The sequence below is a fragment of the Cydia strobilella genome, chromosome Z (genome assembly GCF_947568885.1).
Source record: "Cydia strobilella chromosome Z, ilCydStro3.1, whole genome shotgun sequence".
Classification (NCBI taxonomy): Eukaryota; Metazoa; Arthropoda; class Insecta; order Lepidoptera; family Tortricidae; genus Cydia; species Cydia strobilella.
The window spans coordinates 4847901-4873122 of NC_086068.1; the positions used below are offsets into that span (position 1 = coordinate 4847901).

Below are 25222 nucleotides of genomic sequence, written 5' to 3' on the forward strand. Positions count from 1 at the left end.
AACAGTATAGTTCTTATAGTTTCAGAGAAAAGTGGCTGTGACATACGGACGAACGGACGAATGACGAATCTATAAGGGTTTTTTGCCATTTGGCTACGGAACCCTAAAAACAATCCAACAATCTTCCAGTCACTTTTTTATGAAAACCCATCTCACCCCAATTACGAGGGACTACGGGGTGAGGTGGGATTTCCTGTTTATCGTCAAAGTTATGAAAGGAACTACCCAAAATAAAATAAAAACCAAAATACAAACGTCCGGAACACTTATTATATACACCACTCAGTTTGCATATGTAAAAATAAAATGTTATCGAGGTTTGAATGTAAGTTTTGCTCCTACTCAACCCCATTTTACGGTAACACAAAAACTATTGAAACATCACTTTTTAAGTGGACCTAGTAAGTTCGCGTTCTTCTCTCACTCTCACTGAGCTTAAGTGTAAGCGAGATTTAAATACGAGTAAATAAAAAAAACCGGCCAAGTGCGAGTCGGACTCGCGCACGAAGGGTTCCGTACCATTACGCAAAAAACGGCAAAAAAATCACGTTTGTTGTATGGGAGGCCCTTAAATATTCATTTTATTCTGTTTTTAGTATTTGTTGTTATAGCGGCAACAGAAATACACAATCTGTGAAAATTTCAACTGTCTAGCTATCACGGTTCATGAGATACAGCCTGGTGACAGACGCACAGACAGACGGACAGCGGAGTCTTAGTAATAGGGTCCCGTTTTTACCCTTTGGGTACGGAACCCTAAAAAGCAATCGATACGTTCCCTCAAACACGATATCGCTAATTTTCAGAAGCAAATATTGATACGAATTCTTGAGGTGCGTTTTAGAACGATTTTTTTTTTTTTTTTTTTTTTATGTGATGTTCAGCAAACGAGCAGACGAGCCGCCTGATGGGAAGCAGTCATCGCCGCCCATGGACGTAAGCAACATCACAGGAGCCACTTAAGCATTGCATTGATTTGGTAGTAGTGTCTGTACGTCCAATACGCAGTTCGTCCAAATCATATTTCATCCAATCGTCTACTACGCAGTTCGTCCATAAGTGATGCGTCCATTTCGTGATTCGTCAATACGCAGTTCGTCCATTTCGCGATTTGTCACTTTGCATTACGTCCATTTCGCGATTTATCATTACGGAGTTCGTCCATTTCGTGATTAGTCTATTAAGAGGATATGGGAGCTGAGATTTAAATATTTTAGGTGAATATATCCGTCTCGGTAACTATAATACTGTGAAATAAGATTCATTTAAAAATATAAATAACAGCGGTCAAAAACTAGTTAAGAAGCGGCCGAGAAATAAAAAAAGTGGCCGAAAACCAGCTAAATGGCTACTTTTTCATATTCTTAATTTTAAGAATAAAACTTTATTTATTTATTTATTTTATTTTAAACTTTATTGCACAGTAAGAATATACAGTGACAAAAGGCGGACTTAATGCTACACAGCATTCTCTACCAGTCAACCTTTAGGCCAAACAGAGAAACATAGTTGGTGCGGGGTATGTAAAGAACACTAAAACTAAATGCTTTAATAGACACATATATAAATGTAATATGTAGATAAAATAAATATATAGGTACAACAATAAATATCAATAAATATAAATAAATATGTATATATATATATATGTACCTGCTACTAACTTTACTATGCAGACACTTAATCGTGAGACTTTTCAAATAGATACTTGCGCAGCTTGCGCTTGAACGTCAACTTAGTCTCGGCTTGTCGTATGCTGAGAGGCAAATCATTCCAGAGACGGGTGGCTTGCACGGTGAATGAATTGGTCGTAGCACCAGAGCGGTGGTGCGAGATAGCTAAAATAAGTTTACGAGCGGTGCGAAGTTCGCATCCTGGTCGAGCAGTTACAAATTTAAATTTAGATCGCAAGTATTCTGGCGCCACTGGGTCAAAAAGAATGGAGAACAGGGTGCATAAAATTTTGAGACTTCTGCGCTCACGAATGCGAAGCCAGTTGAGTTGTCGGCGAAAGGCGGTTACGTGGTCATACTTGCGAAGGCCATAAATACTTTAACCATACCATAAAACTTTTTACATACCATAAAATTACCATAAAACTTTGTAATTAATAACGGATTTTGATACAAACATGGCAAGTGTATTCTATTTTTAGTCTAAAAATCATAAAATGACAAAGATTGGTCGAATATATTGTTCATAAAATACATTTGAATTCGAAATTTTGCTTAACTGGCCGACAACCGGCTAAACTGCCCAAAAACTATAAAATCTGAAAGTAGGAAGCTATTCATAATAGCTTCGAATCAACATTTACTTATTGCATAAAATAAAATAAAAATATGACATAACACACCGGTCAATTCGAATAACGTGATAATTACTAGATACGAGAACAATACGAGATCTAGATATATTCGTTATATGTAATTTAGTTCTCAGCTAGTTATCTTTTGCAGTTCGATTCGAGAAACCAATTGTCATTTCACGCTGCAATTATTGTGACGTTTTAGGATATCCATTAGATATGGATAATAAAGTTTATAAAAAAAAAAGATCAATTGGATGTGTAAGTAATATCTTAAGCAAATCTTAAAGAGAACGTTCAAGAGGACATTCGGAATCGCGGAAATGTCAAATTTGACATGACTTTCTTAAATATCTCGTTATCGTCTAAGAACAAATTAAATTATTTTCTATGAAAATATTTTAATTTGTGTTTTTTTCAAGTAGACACTACTATTTAAACTATAAACTGAAATAAATGTCATATACGAAGGAAAAATGAAAAAAGCCTCCAGTGTCCAGAGCTGGAATCGAACCAGCGTCCTCCGTTTACCGCTCAGCTATCCGGTCACGGAGGCATGGATCGAAATTTCCAAGTATATGACAATTACCCGAAGGCCTGCGGCATGCCACCGTGACCGGATAGCCGAACGGTTCAGGCACCTGTCCTGTAAACGGGGGGCGCTGGTTCGATTCCAGCTCTGGACACTGGAGGATTTGGTCATTTTTCCTTCGTATATGACATTTATTTCAATCTCGTTATCGTTTCTGTTTCATGTCTAGTGGATGGGTATCTAGTTGATATCTAGATCATTGTTCGAATTGGCCCGCCATTTATCCACTCGCGTCTTCAGTTCATTGTGTGGCTATCAATGGGACGTGCTTTCTATATTCCTTCAAAAGTTTCATAACCATTCAATAGCTTTTTAAGCGATTTTGATGAAAAACATTACAAAAGGCTAGCGACTTACTAAAGGAGTATTAATTAGTTACGTACAGTGCCCGTACTATGAGTCACTGATAGTTTCAAAACTGACATACAGTGTGGAAACAATGAATGGGCCCTGGAGGGAAAGTACCTCAAAACCTGAATTCTCATAATCTCATACGACTCGCAGTTACTCCAGTCAGGCGTATTCGAATTTTAGTTAATTGAATTGTTTCCGATATGATACTGATCTGTATCATATCGGAAACAGATCGATTAACTTAATTCGAATACGCCTGTGTGTTATTTCGTTTAAAATAGCCTTTATTGTCCTTAAAATACGGGCGACAGGCATTCAGATATTGCAATTTAACAGACACGATTCGTTTTAGGGTTCCGTACCCAAAGGGTAAAAACGGGACCTTATTACCAAGACTCCGCTGTCCGTCCGTCTGTCAGTCTGTCTGTCCGTCTGTCACCAGGCTGTATCTCATGAACCGTGATAGCTAGACAATTGAAATTTTCACAGATGATGTATTTCTGTTGCCGCTATAACAACAAATACTAAAAACAGAATAAAATAAATATTTTAAGTGGACCTCCCATACAGCAAACGTGATTTTTGTGCCGTTTTTTGCGTAATGGTACGGAACCCTTCCTGCGAGAGTCCGACTCGCACTTGGCCGGTTTTTTAATTGACCATCTCGACTCTCGAGACTTATATAATTGAGTAGTATAAAAATGCAATTTACTTAAGTATTTTTAAAAGGTTTAAGAAAATATTTTATTTCGTATGAGCATATGTCGTTTTAGACTTAAAAGTATATTGGCGTTTTGACATTTTAGGCAGGCATTATGTGCAATGCAATGTCAATCGTAAAAAATACAAGCTTTAATTTCTACTTTATAATTATTGTAAGGCACAGGGCGGACACGCCATACATCAAAAATCACTTGCGTTTCTATGTGTGAACGGCACGTCTGTACACGCGTCATGCGTCATAGTGTGAGTAAGTTGCTTAAAAATAGTACTGAGCGGCCGGCAAACGGCCGTCAATCTGCTGTCGCGGGGCGAGGTAATTCGAGTCGGGGCGGGGCGGTGCGTGGCTGTTCTGTATGATAATACTATTACTTATTCTGTGCCTGTACTTAATTATTTATTTGAACACAATTAGCCTCATGCATGAAGTTTATATTTGAACGAAATATGTTTTATTCGGATGTTTGTTACCGTTATATCATGTTACAAATGCATTTCCGTTTTTAAATTACCATTTAATTAATTAAAATTATAAATAAAAAGTACAAAAATTTGCCCGCGAAAAGCTACTGAGCGAAACACTCGAAACGCCACGTGACGTCACGCGTTCGACAGATTAGTGTCATTAGTAGCAAACGTCAGTTGGGCCGCCCAACGTGTGACGTCATCACGCTCTGTCGAATTCGCGCCAAAAATTATGAGCGTTTCAACCGCTCAAAAATTTTCAACATTTTAAATATCTTTTAATAAAATAATGTTAAGGTTTACAAAAGTATTTTTATCATTTCCGGTGTTCCAACGATATAAATTATGAATCCAAAAAAAAAATATCATGCATGGAGCTAATTATTACACAAGGTCAGTCGTGCTTTTATTCTCGTTTCTAGGCTGAAGACTTAGAACCACTTGGTTACTAAACTGTGTCTAGACTTTACGTAAACGGCTTAGACACGATTAGCAGAATAATAGGGACCGTTTCAAAACAGTGGATTAAGTCACATGTAATAAAAATACATAGGTAAGGTATATGTAGTGGATAAAGCGGCATATAGTTGTTTTTATGCTCTATAGTGTATAAAGTAAAATCATCTGTTACGACCCTTAGGCCTACTTGCAGCGTTCCACTAACCCGGGGTTAACCGGTTAAACTTGGTGTTAACATGGTTACCAGTAAAATTTTACAATTTTACACTTTTTTATTTTATTTATTTATATATTTGAATTTACAACTTACTTACTAAAAAAATATATTCTCGCCAAACTGCGAGATGCGTTCAGTTTTTATACACCCTATTAAACTGATTTAAGGTTGAATATAAATGGCAAATAATGTAAACAAATATGTCAGTGTCAGTATGTAACATTGGACATATAACCTAAAAATTTGTACGCAGGTGATTTTCACTGGAATATTAATAAATGACATACATATTTTTTTTACCATATCAGCGGAGCGAGAATTTCGCAACCTAAACGCGTAATAACGCGCTGGCCACGACATTGCGCGACTGGCTTAGGCCATAGGGCGGACACGCTATACATCAAAAATTACTTGCGTTTCTATGTGTTAACGGCACGTCTGTACACGCGTCATGCGTCATAGTTGCTTAAAAATAGTACTGAGCGGCCGGCAAACGGCCGTCAATCTGGTGTCACGGGGCGAGGTAATTCGAGTCGGGGCGGGGCGGTGCGTGGCCGTTCTGTATGGTAAATAATAATTTATTCTGTGCTTAGGCTAAGGCGACAACCATAGGTTGGAGCGAGACACAGCGATCGGACCTTCCGTTTTTCACACAAAAATTTTCATCACACCAACACAAGAAAAATACTAACTGTAAAATATTAAACAAAATCGAAGCAAATCATGTTATCATCCAAAATCATACAAAAGAAAACAACTCAAAATTTGCATTTTTTTTATGAAATAGGAGGCAAACGAGCAGACGGATCACCTGATGGTAAGCGATTAAGAGAAGCGACACCCGCAACACCAGAGGGGTTGTAAGTGCGTTGCCAACCTTTAAGATGGGAGTACGCTCTTTTCTTGAATTTGATTACTTTGCCTCACATGTGAATAAAATGCAACTTTCTTATCAGTTTTATAACAATCAAGAGAGCCTTTACTAGCTGGCTTGGCGAAAAATATAAATGGTGAAGTGTTCAATCCGAACATTTCACCCAACACAAACAAGGGGGTCTAAGTTTCTACTATAGCCAAATCCCCTCAAGGATAAACTTTGTTTTAACGTATGACCTGCTTTATATGTTACAATACTCCATATGACTTATCATATTTCTTTTCACATGTAAATTAGGAAGTTTCACGTCGAAAAGTAGCCATTTAAAATGAAAACACGCAAATATAATGACGAAATAATTCGAAAATTTCTCTCACTTTAAAATTGTAAGTGCAAAGAAAACAAGAAGAATACAAACTTAAACGTGCAGTTGATGACAAGGATATTGCAGGAACACTGCTTAATAATTGATCGTAATCATCTGCAAACGATTGTTTGTTAAAAATCTGTAAAGTCATGATGATGATATAAAAATGCATAGAGTAGCGAAATGGTAGGTCGGGGACATTCGCGGTGAACCAGATGAGATTTTTTTTGCCTCCATCCTTACGAGCGAGCTAAAATCCGCCTCCCACACCCAAGTAGCAAAGTGACGTCAGTGACCCCGACTTAACAAACTGCAGGGCCAGTACATGTCGAGTATGTAAGGGCAAGCATCATACGTTACTACACAAACCAAATACCAACACTCATGTAGGTAGTAACCCCGTACCAACGCGATTACCAATATCAACGTTAATCGACGAACAACCGAGTTCTAGTCAAATCGAGACTACCTTGTCGAATAACACTTTAATCGAAAAACAAATAAACAATGCGCGAAATAGGTCAGTTTTCCTTACAACAGCCCAAGTGCTCGTTAGGGATAAGCATAACAATGTGCATAAAATGAAGGCATTTTTAGACAATGGCTCGCAAGAAAATTTCATTACCGAAAACGCGGCCAAAAAGTTACAATTAAACAAGGAACAACTTGCCTTAAATGTCATAGGTTTCAATGAAAAAGTGTCTAGCCTTTTAGAATCGTGTGACGTAACATTGCATTCCTTAGACGGAACCTTTACAACGAATTTGTCCTGTTTTATTACGCCTATAATTTGTACTACCAACATTTTAATACCAAACGTGCAACGTTGGCACATTCCGTCGCGTTATAAATTAGCTGATGACGAGTTTAACTTAGCTCAAGATGTAGATTTGCTTATCGGTGGGGAGATATTCTTTGATTTACTTCTTACCGGTAAATACAAGCTCGGGCCCGGATTACCGGTTCTGAGACGCTCGCGATTAGGATGGATAGTCACGGGTTCCGTACAAAAAAAAACCGAGTCTGCCATTCAATGTAAAGTTACAGTAGAAACTCAATTAAAAAAGTTTTGGGAAATAGAGGAGGGTTCCGCACCAAATTTACCCTATGATGAAAAACAATGTGAGGATATATTTCTGAAAACTCACACTCACAACTCTGAGGGTAATTTCGAAATAGAACTTCCATTAAAGCAGCCACCTACCAAGTTAGGTCAATCTAGGCACATAGCATATCGGAGGTTCAAAACATTAGAATCCAAGTTCGAGCGGAACCCCGAATTTAAAGATAAATATGTGAATTTCATGCGCGAGTTCGAACAAGCTGGCCATATGATTCAATTACAAGATAATTATGATGGCCCATGTAATTTTCTACCCCACCAAGCTGTTTTTCGCGACTCCCCCTCAACCCCTATTCGAATTGTTTTCGACTGCTCATGCAGAACTGATAACGGCATTTCTTTGAATGATATCCAATACAAAGGCTCAATAATACAGGACGAACTCATAAATATACTTCTACGATTCCGAAAATACCAATATGTTATTAACGCTGACATACAAAAAATGTACAGATGTATTTATGTTAAACCAAATCAACAATACCTACAATGCATATTTTGGCGGGAAAATACTCACCAACGACTCCAAATTTATATGCTGACCACATTAAGTTTCGGCTTAAAGTCAGCACCACATATTGCAACCAGATGTTTGTTACAATTGTCAAACGAAAACCAACACACATTTCCAGCAGCTGCAGAGGCCATAGCGAACCAGTTCTACATGGACGATTTTATCGCCGGCGGCGACGACGAGAATCAGGTAGCTGAAACTGCATCACAGGTGAACGAGATCCTGCGGGGAGCCAACTTCACGCTGCGGAAATGGAAGTCCAATTCCGAAGTCATCATAAAACGGGTGAGCGAAACACACACACACCAAAACACACACACAACCGAATTTGGAGATAAAACACATAAGGTCCTGGGTTTAGCGTGGTCTAGTGACTCAGATGAGCTTATGTATACCATTAAAGAAAACCAAATTTCACACCCAATCACCAAAAGAAAGGTACTAGGGGTAATTTCGTCCATTTTCGACCCCCTAGGCTTGACGGGACCAGTAATTGTAGTAGCCAAAATATTTATTCAAAAATTATTTAAGGCTCAATTAGATTGGGATACCGAATTAACACAAGACTTGATCCAAGAATGGAACACATTCTATCGAGACTTGTTTTTATTAAACCAATTGAAAATTTCGAGATGTACAGTCATACCCAATTATGTAACGATACAAATTCATGGGTTCTGTGACAGTAGTATTAAAGCCTATGGCGCTGCCATCTATATACGATCAAGCGATAGAGTAGGAAACGTACAAGTTCACCTACTTTACTCAAAATCAAAAATAAGTCCAATACAACCCCAAACTATTCCAAATTTGGAACTTTGTTCCAGTTTACTGCTCGCGACACATGTCGACAAAATAAAACGAGCATTAAAATGTGACGTTTCCGGAATCAACCTGTGGTCAGATTCAAAAATAACATTATGTTGGATAAAAAATAGTAACCCTAAATTAACTTGTTTTGTTAGTAACAGAGTCACAAAAGTATTATCACTTACAAACAAGCACGAGTGGTCATGGGTCCGCTCGGAGGATAACCCCGCCGACCTTTTGTCCCGAGGGGTAGCACCAGGCAAGCTGGAAACCAACCAGTTATGGTGGTCTGGGCCGGCGTGGTTGACCCAAAGTCCGGACACATGGCCGACCCACGATTCTGAGTCACTAAATCATGCACCCGAGGCCGAGAGCGACGTAAACATAACTCTCACCTTGGCTATTAGCACAGAATCTAACGACACGATACAATATCTTTTCCACAGGTGGTCAAGCGATAAAACACTTATTCATGTATTAGCATACATACTTCGATTTATATATAATACAAAAAATAAAACTCGAACAATTAATCCAAATAATAAATTATCAGGACCATTGTCCGTAGAAGAATTAAAAAAATCGGATCACGCATTAATTAGACATGCACAAATGGAATCATTCCCACACGAATATAAATTATTGCAAAACAATAAACCGGTTCTTAACAAATCAAAAATATTATCTTTACACCCATTCATGAAGGACGGACTCGTTCGCGTAGGCGGACGAATCGGTCTTTCGCATTATGCATATGAAAAAAAACATCCTTTAATATTAAGTCACGAGCACGCGCTTACCAAACTACTGATGGCAAACGCACATATACGTACTCTGCACGCTGGCCCTCAGTTATTACTTTCAACTATTCGCGAGCGCATCTGGCCAACAAAAGGTAGGATGTTAGCCTCGAAAATTGTAAATAAATGCGTTCCGTGTTTTAGAGCAAATCCAAAGACTACTAACCCTATAATGGGAAACTTACCCCCCTCAAGGGTAAATCCTTCCCCCCCCTTTGCTATCACGGGTATCGATTATGGAGGACCTTATAACATTAGAGATAGGACAGGACGTGGTTACAAGGTCTCTAAGTGCTATATAGCAGTGTTTATTTGTTTTGCAACAAAGGCAATTCATCTCGAATTAATTACAGGGCTCGAGTCAGCCAATTTCCTGGCGGCGCTGCGACGATTCATCGCCAGGAGAGGTAAACCGAAGGAGTTGGTGAGTGACAATTCAACAACCTTTCATGGGGCTAGTAACGAGCTAAAAGATTTACAAAAATACCTACAGGACAGCTCGAGCGAGCTAGTATCTCATTGCGCAGACGAGGGCATAAAATGGAGTTTTATTCCTGTCTATACACCTCATATGGGGTCCCTATGGGAATCTAGTATAAAACTTACCAAATATCATTTAAAAAGAGTGTTAGGGTTATCTTTGTTAACTTACGAACAATTTGTATCAATCCTATATCAGGTAGAATCTATGGTAAATTCTAGGCCACTATGTCCCTTACCTAGTTCAAATCCTGACTATCCTGTCCTTACGCCAGCTCACTTTTTAATTGGAAAAGCACCAAATTCACTTCCGGACGAAGATTATAACCATGTACCAAAGAACCGATTAACTCACTATCAACTTTTGCAACAAATCACGCAGGACTTCTGGCGGCGCTGGTCACGTGACTACATCGGAACGCTGCAGGAACGCACGAAGTGGAGGAGCGCGCGCGGCCCAAGCCTCGCAGTCGACACCGTCGTCCTGGTACGAGACGAGCGTCTGCCGCCCTGCCGGTGGAGGCTGGGCAAGATCGTCGCGACGCAGCCGGGCCGGGATGGCGTCACCAGGGTGGCCGTCATCCGAACCGCCAGAGGGGACATCCAACGCGCGTTCAATAACATTTGTCCATTACCTACTTCGGGTGAAGTCATATAAGTAGTAAATACCTACCAACAGTACCAACCTAATGTAAAGTTCAAATAATTATAACTAAGTGTCAAATAAGTATAATTAAGTACCTAAATTACCTTACTTACCTAGTACCTATGTACATAATTAGAATACCTACTCCCTATTTAAAATAAAAATCATTTCCTATTGTTGTTTCATTTATAAGAATGGGCACAGATCTAATTAAAATTTAAGTAATTACCTAACTATAACTCGTAACAAAGAACTCTGCCCATCCTTACTGATAGGTAAAATGTATAAAGCCTATTCTTTGAAATACCTAATGTTACTCATAAAACATTAACTATTTCAAGGGGTGGCAAAATGTTAAGACCTATCTTAACAAGTAGCAGATAAGTAGGTATTAGCATACCTAAGTACCTACTTACCTAATCTAGACAGATTAAGTCTCTCAATCGTCCTATGATATGTAAAGGTGACATCTACCGAAACTATTGTGTACTAGTTTAAGTGCTCAATAAGCTGTTAGCTATGTCAATGTATGTAATAGTTCCTAACCAATCCGTAGTGTCATAGTGTGGCGCTGTACTTTACTATATAAGCTTCTACATGTATGTAGATAAGCCCACTTTTTCTAACCAGCCTTCTGTAAAACATTAAATTAAGATATCAGATTCTCTGCTTTCATTTGGTCGCCATTACCTCCAACGCTGAACAACGTCATAATACATACATACATATAATCACGCCTATTTCCCGGAGGGGTAGGCAGAGACCACGGATTTCCACTGGCTACGATCCTGACATACCTCTTTCGCTTCCTTCACTTTCATAACATTCCTCATACACGCTCGCCGGTTTAGGGTGCTCTTGACCTGGCCTTTCTTCAGGATTTCCCCGATCTGATCAGAGAGTCCGCCGAGGTCTGCCCCTTCCAACTCCCGTTTCTACCTCTCCCTTATATACTCTTTGTTAGCCTCCTTTCACTCATTCTTTCCACGTGTCCAAACCATCTCAACATACCTTTCTCAATTTTTGTCACTACATCTTCGCTCAGTCCACACTTTTCCCTTATCACACTGTTCCTAATTCTATCTTGTAATCTCACCCCACATACACTTCTCAACGCCGACTTCTCAACGACGACGTCAGCCACGTCATTATGACGTAACAATGACGTCATTATGATGCCATAAAGACGTGGCTGACGTCATAATGACGTATAAATGCTACCTGGGTAGAGATAACTAATTACGCAATTTAGAATTATTAGTTAATAAGTACTGGAAAGGGCAAAAACAGGTAACAGTTGCCTAGCAGAGGGAGTTACGGGAGGAGCGAGTCCCACATACCACCCCCCCAATGGGCTGAGATGCGTAAATGCAATTACCCCTGTGTCAAAAAAAAAGTATGGGAAGGTGAAATTCGGCCGAGCTTGCCGGGAACTCAACGCACACGCGTACGTCCTTCACGCTATCGAACGAAATTGTACAGTCACCATCAGATATATTGGACCGCCCGAGGTGTTCACAATATCTGAACACGCACTCTAACGCCCTGACAATAGAGGCGTGTTCAGATATTGTGAGCGTCTGAGCCGCTCCGATATATCTGATGGCGACTGTACGCTAGGAGTACTGAAGGTACTATATGCCTCTGTAGCTCACCTATTCTGTACATTTGCTAGAATGTTTACGTTAGTGTGTGTTTACGAATGTAACAGTCAAATCATCGAATCGATTCTTAGCACATCTTGTGCAATATTTACGTTGTTATTGACGTTAAATGTAATGTTAATACATACTAAATTATAAATGTTGGGATCAAGGCTAGCTTGTATAACTTTGCTAATTTTGTGTTACTTTTTCCTTTTGACGTGTTCTTTTTTTACTAGTTTAGTGTCCTGGTTTAGTGTCCCACTGCTGGGCAAAGGCCTCCCCTCGTTTCCTCCACTTGACCCTGTCATTTGTAGTTTCCCGCCAATCCGGATAAAATGCGTCCAAGTCGTCCCGCCATCTCCTTTTCGGCCCATAACGTCTTATAAATCGATGAACACCGGTAGTATGCACGAACAAGTGTCACGTTGTGGACAGATCTCCATGGTAACGTTACAGCCACGTTGTGGCCATTTCTCCATGGTAACGTGACAAAATCCTATCTATATATAGGATTCATCAATGTTTTCTTATGACGTTATTACGCAAAATTATCGTCCGTAAACCGACTTTACACACAACCATATTATTTTTTTCTTTAATAGATGTACAGTCGAAGGCAAAATATGACACAGTAATTAATTTTTGAATTTACCGAGCAGCACTATTACGAATTACGAGACATAACATGACACGACATTACGAGATACGATCTGTTTATAGTAACTGTAACTGAAGGAGTGTACAGGTTTTTAAAGGGTCGGCAACGCGCGTGTATTATCGGTGTTGCAGGTGTCCATAGGCTACGGTAACTGCTTACCATCAGGCGGGCCGTATGCTTGATTGCCACCGACGTTGTATAAAAAAAAACTGCCAACAAACAAGCGTTGACAGTTACTTTAAAAAGCTCGTATTTCGCAACTTTTTGTGTTGCTTCCAACCGCCGAATTATTTTGTGTTTATAATATTTTTATTGTATTTCTATGCAAAATACTTCTTGGGTCCTATCCTAACCACCGTTTAAATATTCGCCCGTATTGAATTTACACACTTTATTTAGTAGCTATTAGGAAAGTTTATCGAGAAAGCTGACATTATTTCCTATATAAGATGATATTTTAAAACAGAACTATTTATTTAACTTTATTTGAGTACCTATGCTTGATGCCTTGAAATTTTTATGTTGTAGTTTGGTGATATAATGAAATTTCCGAGTTGCCGAGAATAACGTATTTTTATCCCGGGTAACGGTAATGAATTATTTTATTTATTTATTTAATAAAATATAGTGGTATTTTTAAATATAGTTAGAGCCCCGCAAAACTCAACACTGAGTTTGACAGTCTCTAGTTATCTAACTTAAATAACTTATACTTAGTAGGTAATTAATTACTACAATATATTATGGTATGTTACTATTTAAATTTAGACTTATTATTTTCACGTCTTATGGCTTCAGCCAAACTATTAAGTAAGTATGGAATTTAGTACAATCGGATTAGGTCTACCCTCGAAATCCTTCCAAAATTATGAAATTTGGTATCTATGTTAATTAAAGGTCTCTTTTTCATGTCCACACTATTTGACATTTGAGGATACATCTTGTTATAGAAAATAATAGCTGAATCCAGATTTAGCGCTTATACCCTTATATCCCCTAGCCGAGCCATATTTCTAGAAGAAAGCTCCGTTTTAATATAAGTCAGTATAAGTCTAATAATACATCAGTTTTATATTGTATTAAGACAAGAGTACCTAACTTGTATTCATCAACAGATTAGATTTGTTTATGCCACAAACAATCCTTTTTATTGCAATTTACATTACCTACATGTAAAAAAAAAAAGTAACTTAAAAAACGTTTTGCATTTGCAAACTTTTTTGGGAATACCATACCATACCATATTTTCATAGAGAACGTATATTTAAAGTAAAACGCAAATTTCTCCAGGATGGTACACATTATCCAAGATGGCTGCGATTCCTCGAGGTCCCCAAATGTCAAATAGTGTGGACGAAAAAGAGACCTTTAGTTAACATACATACCAAATTTCATAACTTTGGAAGGATTTCGAGGTTAGACCTAATCCGATTGTACTAATTCCTTTCCTAAGGGTTATGTCCCCGTAGTAGTTAATAATTCTAGGAACGGATAGTTTACGTGAAGCCTTAGGAATCCGCTGCGCTGAGTTAGCGAGCTCTTGCCAGCCATGTTTATTGATCGCAAGTAGGTATATATGTTTTAAACTAACTGGCAAAATATTTTAGGCTTATAATTTGTATTGAATTTATTATTCGATACTAACTTACAATAATAAATAAATTGAAAACAATAAAACAAAGGGGCATAGATAGGTATGGTCAATAAATTGTGTAAAAGCATTTTCTATAATGTCAGTATCCAGGGAGTAAAATGGAGACTGCGTTTTGTCACAGGGCGGACACGCTATACATCAAAATTCACTTACATTTCTATGTGTGAACGGCACGTCTGTACACGCGTCATAGTGTGAGTAAGTTGCTTAAAAATAGTACTGAGCGGCCGGCAAACGACCGTCAATCTGGTGTTGCGGGGCGAGGTCATTCAAGTCGGGGCGGGGCGGTGCGTGGCCGTTCTGTATGATAATACTATTACTTATTTTGAGGTTCTGCATGGAGAAGAAAATTAGTGCATCATTTCCCCGTTAAAGGTAAGTTTCGTGAACCTAATATAGTTTCAAATGTACCATTACTTTAAAAAAAAACTATCGTCTTGAATCAATTTTATTTATAAAATTCGAATACCCTTCGATTTAGAAAGCACTAAAGATAATTAGGCAACCACTACTACATTCCGATGAGCAATGCTCACAAACATGTTTCTTAAGATTCGCGGATCTGACGCGTTATCGCGAAACGCGCGAAAATGGCGGTTCCCTGAGCCAGAAGGCGATAAATCTCCGTATATGATCATATTTTTCTAAGAGACTTTGATATTCGTAGACGTAGAAAAAATATACGTAGTTCTTAATTATATATCTTTAATTTATAAGCTTCCGATACACGAATTATGACACTTCGCTCTATACAATTAATTCCTAAAGTAACCGCTAACTAGGACTTTTAATCCAACTTTACTCGGTTATTTATTGTGACACTATAAACTAAAAAAAAGAAGAAAAAACAATGTTAACTTAAATAGTAATTTGACCGCTTTCGAATTTCGATATTGTAAGGTAACGTTTTTAAAATAAATAAAAATCGTCAAAATTCGATAAAAATTGAGACTTGGCGCGCATGGTCTTTCCCGTTCTTTCTTGCGAAATGTGACAGTGACACAGTGATAGCGGCAAACCGGCCTAGAACGGCCTTAAGATTGACAATTGACTACAGAGGCCGTGCGCGTTGGAGGGTCTGCCATCTTGTGGTCTGCATCGGAAGCATAAACTTTACATTTACGCCTCGTGCCAAAAATCTGACGGCTCCTGTGCTGCCCTCTATAGTTCATGCACGCTCCCTATACCTCGTTTACCTATTTAGAAAAGGGAATATTACGCGAATCTCTGCTTAGGGGGCACCAGGGCGCCACTACCACAATCTGAGTGTCTATCGTGAAACCAGAAAATTTCTTTATCTAACATCTCTGTCACTCTTGCATATTCGAGCGGTAAAGAGGCAGATAGCGAATCTTCGGATTCGCGTTTCCCGGTAGGTCCTCTGTAAGCAAACCGCCTTGATGCATCAATGTCATATTTTATTATATCTGAAAACTTGTCAAAAACCAGTTAAAGGTACAGTATGTATAAGTTACTATATGGTTTACTAAAAAGGCTAGTGCTGCACTCTGGTGGCAGAACATTGCAAGTAAGTAAACAATTGCGTGTCTTTTATTGAAAAATAATTTTGAATAAAACACTTGAAAAACAATAATAGTTACTGTTACTAAAGCGTTTCTCAATAAAAAGACGTAAACAGTGTTTACTCTATTTCTAATGCTAAAAAAACGAAGTAAGCATATGAGCCCGAATCAGCTTCAACAATTTGCTATGGTTTTGATACGACTATGACGATAATTTTGGTAATTGGCACTCAAGCACGACTCACTTCATTTCGAATGCACCAATCAGCGCGACTGATATTCTAGGTCTTATCAAAACCAATTCAAAACCATGAAAAATATTGTCTTCGGTCACCACGATAGCACAAAATTAGTAATACGATAGTTACTCGTGAAATAAAACTATAGAATCGCGTATAATGAATTTATAATGCATCCCGACGTTTCGAACCCTCTACAGCGTTCGTGGTCCTTTCCCTCAGTCACCCGTTGACCACGAACGCTGTAAAGGGGACCACTGACTATTCTTCCGCCTGATGATATCGGGCTGTCAGTTAGAACAAAAATTTTACAGTTCCGAACAATATGAGGACGCCAAAATTATGAGAAACAAGCTTCGCCTTTTACTGCATGACCTTAAGAATTATTTGTTTAAATTTGAACTTGAATAGCTATCAATAGAGTAGAATTTATAACGGCCATATATAGAACAACACGCGGTAAATACTAAAAAGTACGGAACCCTCGGTGGGCAAGTCCGACTCGCACGGTTTTATTTTTTCTATCGAACCAGTCAAAAACTCAGGATTTGAATCGATACGGTCCCTCAAGAAAGATCTCAAGATTGCTAATAAAAATTGTTGACAGCCGTAATTAAGTATCGTGATCCAAACAAGCGATAAGACTTTTTAAATCTCCGTTATCTGAACCTATGCACATTCAAGTCAGTTTGTGAACAGCCTGAAGGGGCCCACTGACAATCAGTCTGCCGGACGATATCGGCCTGTCAGAACAAAAATTTTACAGTTCCGAACAACTGACAGGCCGATATCGTCCGGCGGACTGATAGTCAGTAAGCCCCTTAACTCAACATTAAGTGTAAGGCCTGAGTGGACGCTCAAAGCGGAGCGTTCGGCGGGGCGTCCAGCGTGACATCGGGCTCACGAGTAATTTGAACAGCGTGCACTAAGGCCGCTCCTATACGTTTGCATTTGTTTAACATGCACGCCGCACGTCCCGCCCCGCTGCACGCCCAACTCGAGCGTTCACTCAGGCCTTACACTAAGTCTGTGACTCCACAGAAAAATATTAACTTTTTTGTGTTTGTGTATCTTTAACACATTAGCGCGTAACGGTTGCAAACAAGCAAACAAGACATTTATGCTTGTTATGACCTTCGATTCTTAAGTGTGTTTAGAGACTGTACTTGTCAAAGATAAATGTTTATTTAGCGACTTCCAAAACGATGTCTGAATGATGTCATTTTGTTATAATTAGCTCCATGCATGAATTTATTTTTATTTTTGGATTCATAATTTATATCGTTGGAACACCGGAAATGATAAAAATACTTTTGTAAACCTTAACATTATTTTATTAAAAAATATTTAAAATGTTGAAAATTTTTGAGCGGTTGAAACGCTCATAATTTTTGGCTCGAATTCGACAGAGCGTGATGACGTCACACGTTGGGCGGTCCAACTGACGTTTGCTACTAATGACATTAATCTGTCGAACACGTGACGTCACGTGGCGTTTCGAGCGTTTCGTTCACTAGCTTTTCGCGGGCAAATTTTTGTACTTTTTATTTATAATTTTAAGTAATTAAATGGTAATTTGAAAACGGAAATGCATTTGTAACATGATATAACGGTAACAAACATCCGAATAAAACATATTTCGTTCAAATATAAACTTTATGCATGAGGCTAATTCGTGCGTGAATATCGCTCGTACCAGTACCCGTACATTTTAAGCAATTACCGTAAAATGGGGTGAGTAGGAGCAAAACTGACATTCAAACCTCGATAACATTTAATTTTTAGGGTTCCGTACCCAAAGGGTAAAAACGGGACCCCATTACTAAGACTCCGCTGAGATTATGTATTTCTGTTGCCACTATAACATTAACTCCGACTTGCACTTGTCCGGTTTTCTTAAATTCTCTTTAGAAATATCAATATTGCTGTTTGAAATACAAATGTAACCTGTTTTTACATATTTGATAATGTTGTATTTGGTTGGTATTATAACATATACCTAGGTCAAATGATTCGCTGCATTCCCTCGGTGTGAACGAACGAATAATGCACATCAGACAATAGACGGGAAGTCGTAAATGCATACCAGCCTTCGGACTATAGATAAGTCAACTCTCAGCACTTATGCGCGGCCTAATTCCAACTTTAAGATACGTCAAAAATTTGCTAAAGATACGATATTGATCGGATATGTCAGTGTCAAAAGTGACGCTTTTGTTTGAAGAAACGTTTGCTAAAGATTTGCGCTGACTCACGCAGCGTACTACGTAGGCGAAAAACTTTAATAAGCTTAATGTGGGGCTAGGTCGATTTGTGTAAGATTGACCCATAATATTTATTTATTTATATATTTCTCTGGCCATACTCCACCAAAGAATACAAATGAGCCGCCCGCATTATGTAGCCTCTCCGTGTTGATCTTGATGCAAACGCCGGACGTACCGGAGAGGTCTCGCTATGCAACAATGATATCTCAATCTTAGCTCTGGATTTCTTACAAGACATATTCTAACAGCAATAGTCTGAAGCCAAATGGATACCTTTGACAATTTACAACAGTGACTTTTTCGTGCTATGTGTCTGCTTAATGTAAGCTGCTGGAGTCCACTCCTCAACCGAATTCCAAAACCTGGTAATTAGTTCGTCCTCCAATCTGACCTCTAATAAACCCTGTTATCTCCTTCACTTGCTAAACACTCTGGCACACCCACTGTCAGTAGAAAAATCTAATTAAAATATGTAGGCGCGAAGGGATGACCTCATAATCTTATTCTTACCTTAGAAAATAAAAATTTCGCCAAAATATGGACGACGCCAAATGTCACGTTCTCCTAATATTACTTATCAAAAATCATAGAGACATCTAGGTATTTAATTGTTGGAATTAAATTTATTCAATCATAATGCGCAGCTTACATTTTTCATAGACGAAAAATATAGTAGAAAATTTCAAAAGTAACAAGACCATTGAATCCATTTCCTGTGGTGTCGTCACATACAGATTTTTAAAAACTACTTCTTATCGAGCGCTGCAGACTTTTCTTAGTCTAACTAAACCTGTTTGAAATTCCTTTACATGTCATCTTCACTCATCGTACCGGATACGTAGTATTTCCCGACCTAATTTGAAGTAAGGCATTCAACATTTCATTTTTAGTGTTCCGTCAGTTCCGTGCAAAACTTTGTTTTGAAAAACGGAAGAATGGGATCACTTTGGTCTTACAAATCCGTTAAATGCGTTTTCCTAAAAGACCGTTTGACGTAGATACCTACAATTTGAAACAGTTATTATAGCAATTACCATTACTAATATTGTAAATAAGTCAAAACCGCCATTTCTAATTTTAGGGGAAAATTTAGGGGGTTGAGAGGTAATTTATATTTTTATTTGTAAGAATCATGTGGGGTACCAAAGAAAGAAAGCTAATGGTATCCCATTAGAAAGCTTGCAAAAAATTGAGTCGATGGACTGATTTTGACTTCATTTTAGACGGCAGTAATTTCGATAAAAAATGCATTTAATGTTGCAATTTTTCATACAAAAAATTCGCCTCTGTCCTGGGAATTTTCGCAAAAACTATAGCTAACTATATCCCTACTAATACTCATACTATACATAATTATCATAAATATATACATTTTCACTCACAATCACATCGTACAATCCTAATTTGTACCTTTATACTTATAATTTATTGAACTACAACAATAACTTTGTAATGCATACATTATACAGGATATCAAAATTAATTTTGCGTGCGAGTAAGTGCCATGCAAAACTTTCTAGATCGTCTGGCAGGTAGAAAGCCCCGACCAAATCGTCTGGCTTATTTTTTATGACTATTTAGATATTAAAAACTACACATTGCCTCAAACCCTTTTTTAATTTTTTGAAAAAAAATGTTTGCACGCGTCTGGCAAGGTTAAAGACCCGACCAAATCGTCTGGCATATTTTTTATGACTATTTAGATATTCAATTTTAAATTACAGATTGTCTCACGAACATTATTTGGGTCCCAAAAAAATCTTAAATTTAAGGGTTGATTTAGTATAGACCCGCTACCCTGCAGCCAGACTGCTGCAGTACTGAGTTACGGTATGATAGGAGAAATATTATCAGACAAATTTTCAGCTTGCCTCAAGGACCTACTCCAAAATGTCTACCAGTTCTCTGTCTATGACTGGAATACGCATGGAATAATTCCAAGTCGCGTATCCACGCCCCTTTGTAGTCGGTTAAGTTTTAGTGATTTAACGCACCTTTAAAAATGCCCAAGGTTTGTTTTCGGTTATTCTAATAGTTCTTGTATCTAAATGTAAATGGGATAAGGTCTAATTTGCATTAGCTTTCTGTTTGTGAAGTATTGTTGGAATATTGTGAAATGTATCCGTTTGTTGCGGTTATTCTAATAGCTGTTGTATTGAAATGAGAAGGAAATAAGGTGCAAATTGTAATGGCGTTTGTTTCAGTAGTGCTGTTGGGAATTTGTGAAATGAGGTGAAAGGCAAGTTAGTTTTTTCCGCTTAGCTCTTGTGAGTAGGCGTTGTGTGTGTGATATTGTTTGATATTGTAATTGTATATATATATGAAAATCCGTTAGTTGTTTTTGAGTTTATCGCGAACAGACAGACGCGACGGGGGACTTCGTGTTATAAGGTTTAGTGATCATGTAATTTTATTAAGACTCCTCTGTCTGTCTGTCCGTCTGTCTGTCTGTCACCAGGCTGTATCTCCTGAACCGTGATAGCTAGACAGTTGAAATTTTCACTAATGATGTATTTCTGTTGCCGCCATAACAAAAAATACCAAAAGCAGAATAAAATAAATATTTAAGTGGGGCTCCCATACAACAAACGTAATTTATTTTGCCGTTCTTTTGCGTAATGGTACGGAACTCTTCGTGCGCGAGTCCGACTCGCACTTAGACGGTTTTTTCCTTCAACTCAAACCTATTTTTTATATTCATTTATTTATTTATTTAAACCTTTGGGAAACAAACAGCCAAAAACAACACACATAGTACATGAAATAAAACTATGAAAACGGATTATATCGCGTATATTGAATTTATAATACATCCCGTTATACCTAGCCTTATGAACCGATTTTGCATGTACGACCAGCCTTAAGGTTTGTAGTCTATGATTGTTCATTATTTTAGTATGTGGGTATTTTTGCACTTTGTAATTTTTCCTCAGTCACCCGTTGACCACGAACGCTGTAAAGGGTTCGAAACGTCGGGATGTATTATAAATTAAATATACGCGATATAATCCGTTTTCATAGTTTTATTTCATGAGTAACTATCGCGGTAACCGAAGACAATATTACACATAGTACAGATAACATATTCACAAGCCACACAGTTTCCACTAATTAATGATGACAGTTATGTTGCTCAGAAACTAACATTAATACAATTTAAACTTAATTTAACGTTAATACAATTTACAACATGCAAAACTCAAATACCTAACTCGAATTGTTGAAAATATATTATAAGTATTTTATTCTCCAGTCGCAAGTGGAACTTGCAATGGTCATTATGGGACTTAAGCGTACTGTAGGTGTACGCGGGGTGACCATTTCGTGGCTAGATTTCGTAGGACAAACAAACATTAATTTTATTGGTTGACTGTTATTTTACAAATAATGTAATCACCACGATACAGGCCTAGCCTAGTGTGGGACCACTGAGCCTGCTGGGTAATTTTAAATTCTTTCTTTTAATAAACAACTTTTTATTTTATTTATTTTTTATTTAAGTGATACCTATAATGACTATAATGGATTAATACTTAAATTATATAATAAAAAAGATTCACAAAGGAGTGTCTTTTCTGTGGACTAGTAGTGTTTAAAAAAATAGATGTATGATGCGACACCATTGTCTGTAAAAAGTCCTATGAATAACCTGTTTTTCTGCTTTTTATTTTTTAATTAAGTAGGTTTTGTGAGAACGTGCGACCTCCCTATATAGGGATCTTGTATTCCTATAAGGGATCTTGCATTTCTATAAAAGAAAGAAGGTTGGTAAATACTCGAATAGCTACATACCTACAATATGGTAAAAAGTACAGCTAATAATTTATATATACACGGTGGCTAAAAAATAAGTGCATTCCCGTTGCCAGTGAGGATTTGGGGTTATACTGAGCAAGTTTTACTATGGGACCATCTCCGAATTCGCGAAAAAAATTTGACTGTTTCATACATTTTGGCTGGTCCATTTTGTATGGGAGGGTAAAATTTTTTTTCGCGATTTCGTGGTTGGTCCCATAGTAAAAGTTGCTCAGTATAATCCCAAAACCTTCCTGGCAACGGGATTGCACTTATTTTTTGGCCGCCCTGTATAAAAATAGTTAAAATTTTATAATAATTGCATTATTAGTATTAAGTTTTATTTAATAAGTACATTGCTATATACCCTAACAGGGTTCATGTGAACACTAGCGCTGTAAAATGCTCTTTGTAAGACCTTATGTAACACATGATTATAAATGCATTATGAATTACAAAGTTTTGTACATTACGGTATGTCCCGCAAAACCCTAGCATCATGGCCACCCATTGCATAACGTATGTATAATATGTGCACCCAGCTCATCTTGATACATAGCAATTAAGTATAATTGCAATAAGTTTCTCCAAACGCGGTTGCTTGTGAAATTTTTCTAGCCAATTAAAAAGCAAAAGACTTATTGCAAAGTGGAAAAAAATGTCCAACGAAAATAGATTTCATGGTCATTACATGTACAAAATAAAATAAACACACACTCGCGCGTAAACACACATATCCCACACATCAGACACACTTAATACTCACTCAGGCGCGCATGTGTATCACGTGTTTCTTTCTTCTTTCTCTAATTTAATTTAAATATTGTTGAAATTTTATTATAAAATGTCTAACATCGTCGTTACCGAAAGGGGCCCACAGACTATCAGTCCGCCGGACGATATCGGCCTGTCAGTTGTTCGGAACTGTCAAATTTTTGTTCTAACAAGAGCTAACAAATCACCGTACACTGTCTTGTACAACCGTACAATTTTTGTCGTTTGTAAACCTCTCAATACCTTGATACTGGCGAAATAGTCCCACTGGGCTGAAGCCATAATTTTAAAAGAAGAAGAAGAAGACAGGCCGATATCGTCCGGCGAACTGATAGTCAGTGGGCCCCTATACGGTTGTAATCGGATCTGCCTCTTGAGACACGGAGATCTACTTTTAAAGGCCAGGTACCAATAACATAGTTGTAATGAAGATATTTTTTTTTATACCACGTCGGTGGCAATCAAGCATACGGCCCGCCTGATGGTAAGCAGTTACCGTAGCCTATGGACGCCTGCAACACCGGAGATGTTACACGCGCGTTGCCGACCCTTTAAAAACCTGTACACTCCTTTTTTGAAGAACCCCATACCCCATACTGTAGCCCTCGTACTGTACTGTAAACCTCGGCAGGGAGCTCATTCCACAGCCGAAGCGTACGCGGGAGGAAATTCCTCTTAAACCGCACAGTACGCGACCATTTAGGTGCTAGGGTGTGAGGATGAACACCCTGCCGATGGCGAACGGTGCGGTGATAGAAAGCGGCCGTTGGCATCATGTCAAACAGTTCTTCAGAGCACAACCCATTGTACAGACAGATATTTTTTTATCACGTGTTTATTTAATGTTTTTACTGGTTTCTGCCCGCGACTTGGCCTGCGTTTAATAAGTCTGCTGTCACCTTTGGGCAGGAGCACCTGGATACCAACTTGGACCCTGACCCTTCGAATTAGTCGAAATATCCAGAAATGTAAATTACAGAGTGACGAGCGTTTGCGATTGTCGTGTCCATTTTGTATGGGAACAGCGCGTCAAGCGGGACGTTTTGGAAACTCAAAATCCCATACATAATGACGCGGCACATCACGGCTATCAAATAAAATCTGCATTAGGGGTAGTAGAGGTACCTACACTACCTACAGAGTCGTCGGCAATCCCACTCATAAGCGGCATTGAACCTTTAAGTCTAAGGAGAGGCTTTGCCTCCTTGTGTGTGTCTAGTCTACCACTTGTAAAATGGGCTGTGCTCAGTAGACCCTTGAATTATTTTACATAGATTAAATTAGATATATTTATTTCAAACTTAAATGGAGCTGGGCGGGACATGTTGCCAGACAGAGTGATGGCAGGTGGGCCAAAATGTTAACGGAATGGTGGCCGCTTTCAGACGAAAGGAGTGCCTGGCGTCCGTTGGCTCGTTGGGTGGACGACATTCGGAAGACTGCGGGTCACTTCTGGATGAGATTGGCTCAGGACCGGGATAAGTGGCGTACGCGAGGAGAGGCCTATGCTCAGCAGTGGGCGATAGAAGGCTGATATGATGATGATGATGATTTCACAACATATAGTAACAGTACAAATTAAATTCATGTCAATTTATAATAATCTACATTGTGATCGTCAGAAATAAATTTAAATAATAGCAAAATAATCCAAATAAATTAAATTCATTAATTATACATTATATGAAAAATTTCCCCTGAGAAGGATCGTCAAAATAATAACAATAATAAACAAAGAAAATGTCAAAAATGGTATGCGTTTATATATTATACAGTTATGTCAAACAATTTACTTATTGAATATAATGGGTTGTCCAGTAAAAAGTTTCTCAATCGACGCTTGAATGTTGTATCTTGTATCGGATGTTTCCGTCCTTATTTCTGCATATGCACGGAAAGTACTTATTCCCGCATTCGTGCGGGAAAGTAGCACC

At 38.2% G+C, this 25222-nt stretch overlaps 1 protein-coding gene and 1 long non-coding RNA gene across 4 annotated transcripts in view; one reads left to right on the forward strand and one right to left on the reverse strand.

Annotated features, from left to right (window-relative positions):
- The window catches only part of LOC134754503 (uncharacterized), a 300790-nt gene that overhangs the window by 90202 nt on the left and 185366 nt on the right, over positions 1 to 25222 (reverse strand). The gene's annotated exons all lie outside the window — the stretch shown is intronic.
- LOC134754115 (uncharacterized) lies at positions 6667 to 11389 on the forward strand. Of its 3 annotated transcripts, XM_063690192.1 has the most exons (3): positions 6667 to 8281; positions 9960 to 10030; positions 10469 to 11389. In XM_063690192.1, exons 1-3 carry the CDS (start codon positions 8248 to 8250, stop codon positions 10742 to 10744), a joined length of 381 nt encoding a protein of 126 aa, XP_063546262.1. In that variant the 5' UTR covers positions 6667 to 8247; the 3' UTR covers positions 10745 to 11389. The 3 variants fall into 3 exon arrangements, with proteins under 3 accessions (XP_063546262.1, XP_063546260.1, XP_063546261.1); XM_063690190.1 differs by having other exon boundaries at positions 6667 to 10030; positions 10469 to 11388; XM_063690191.1 differs by having other exon boundaries at positions 9960 to 11379.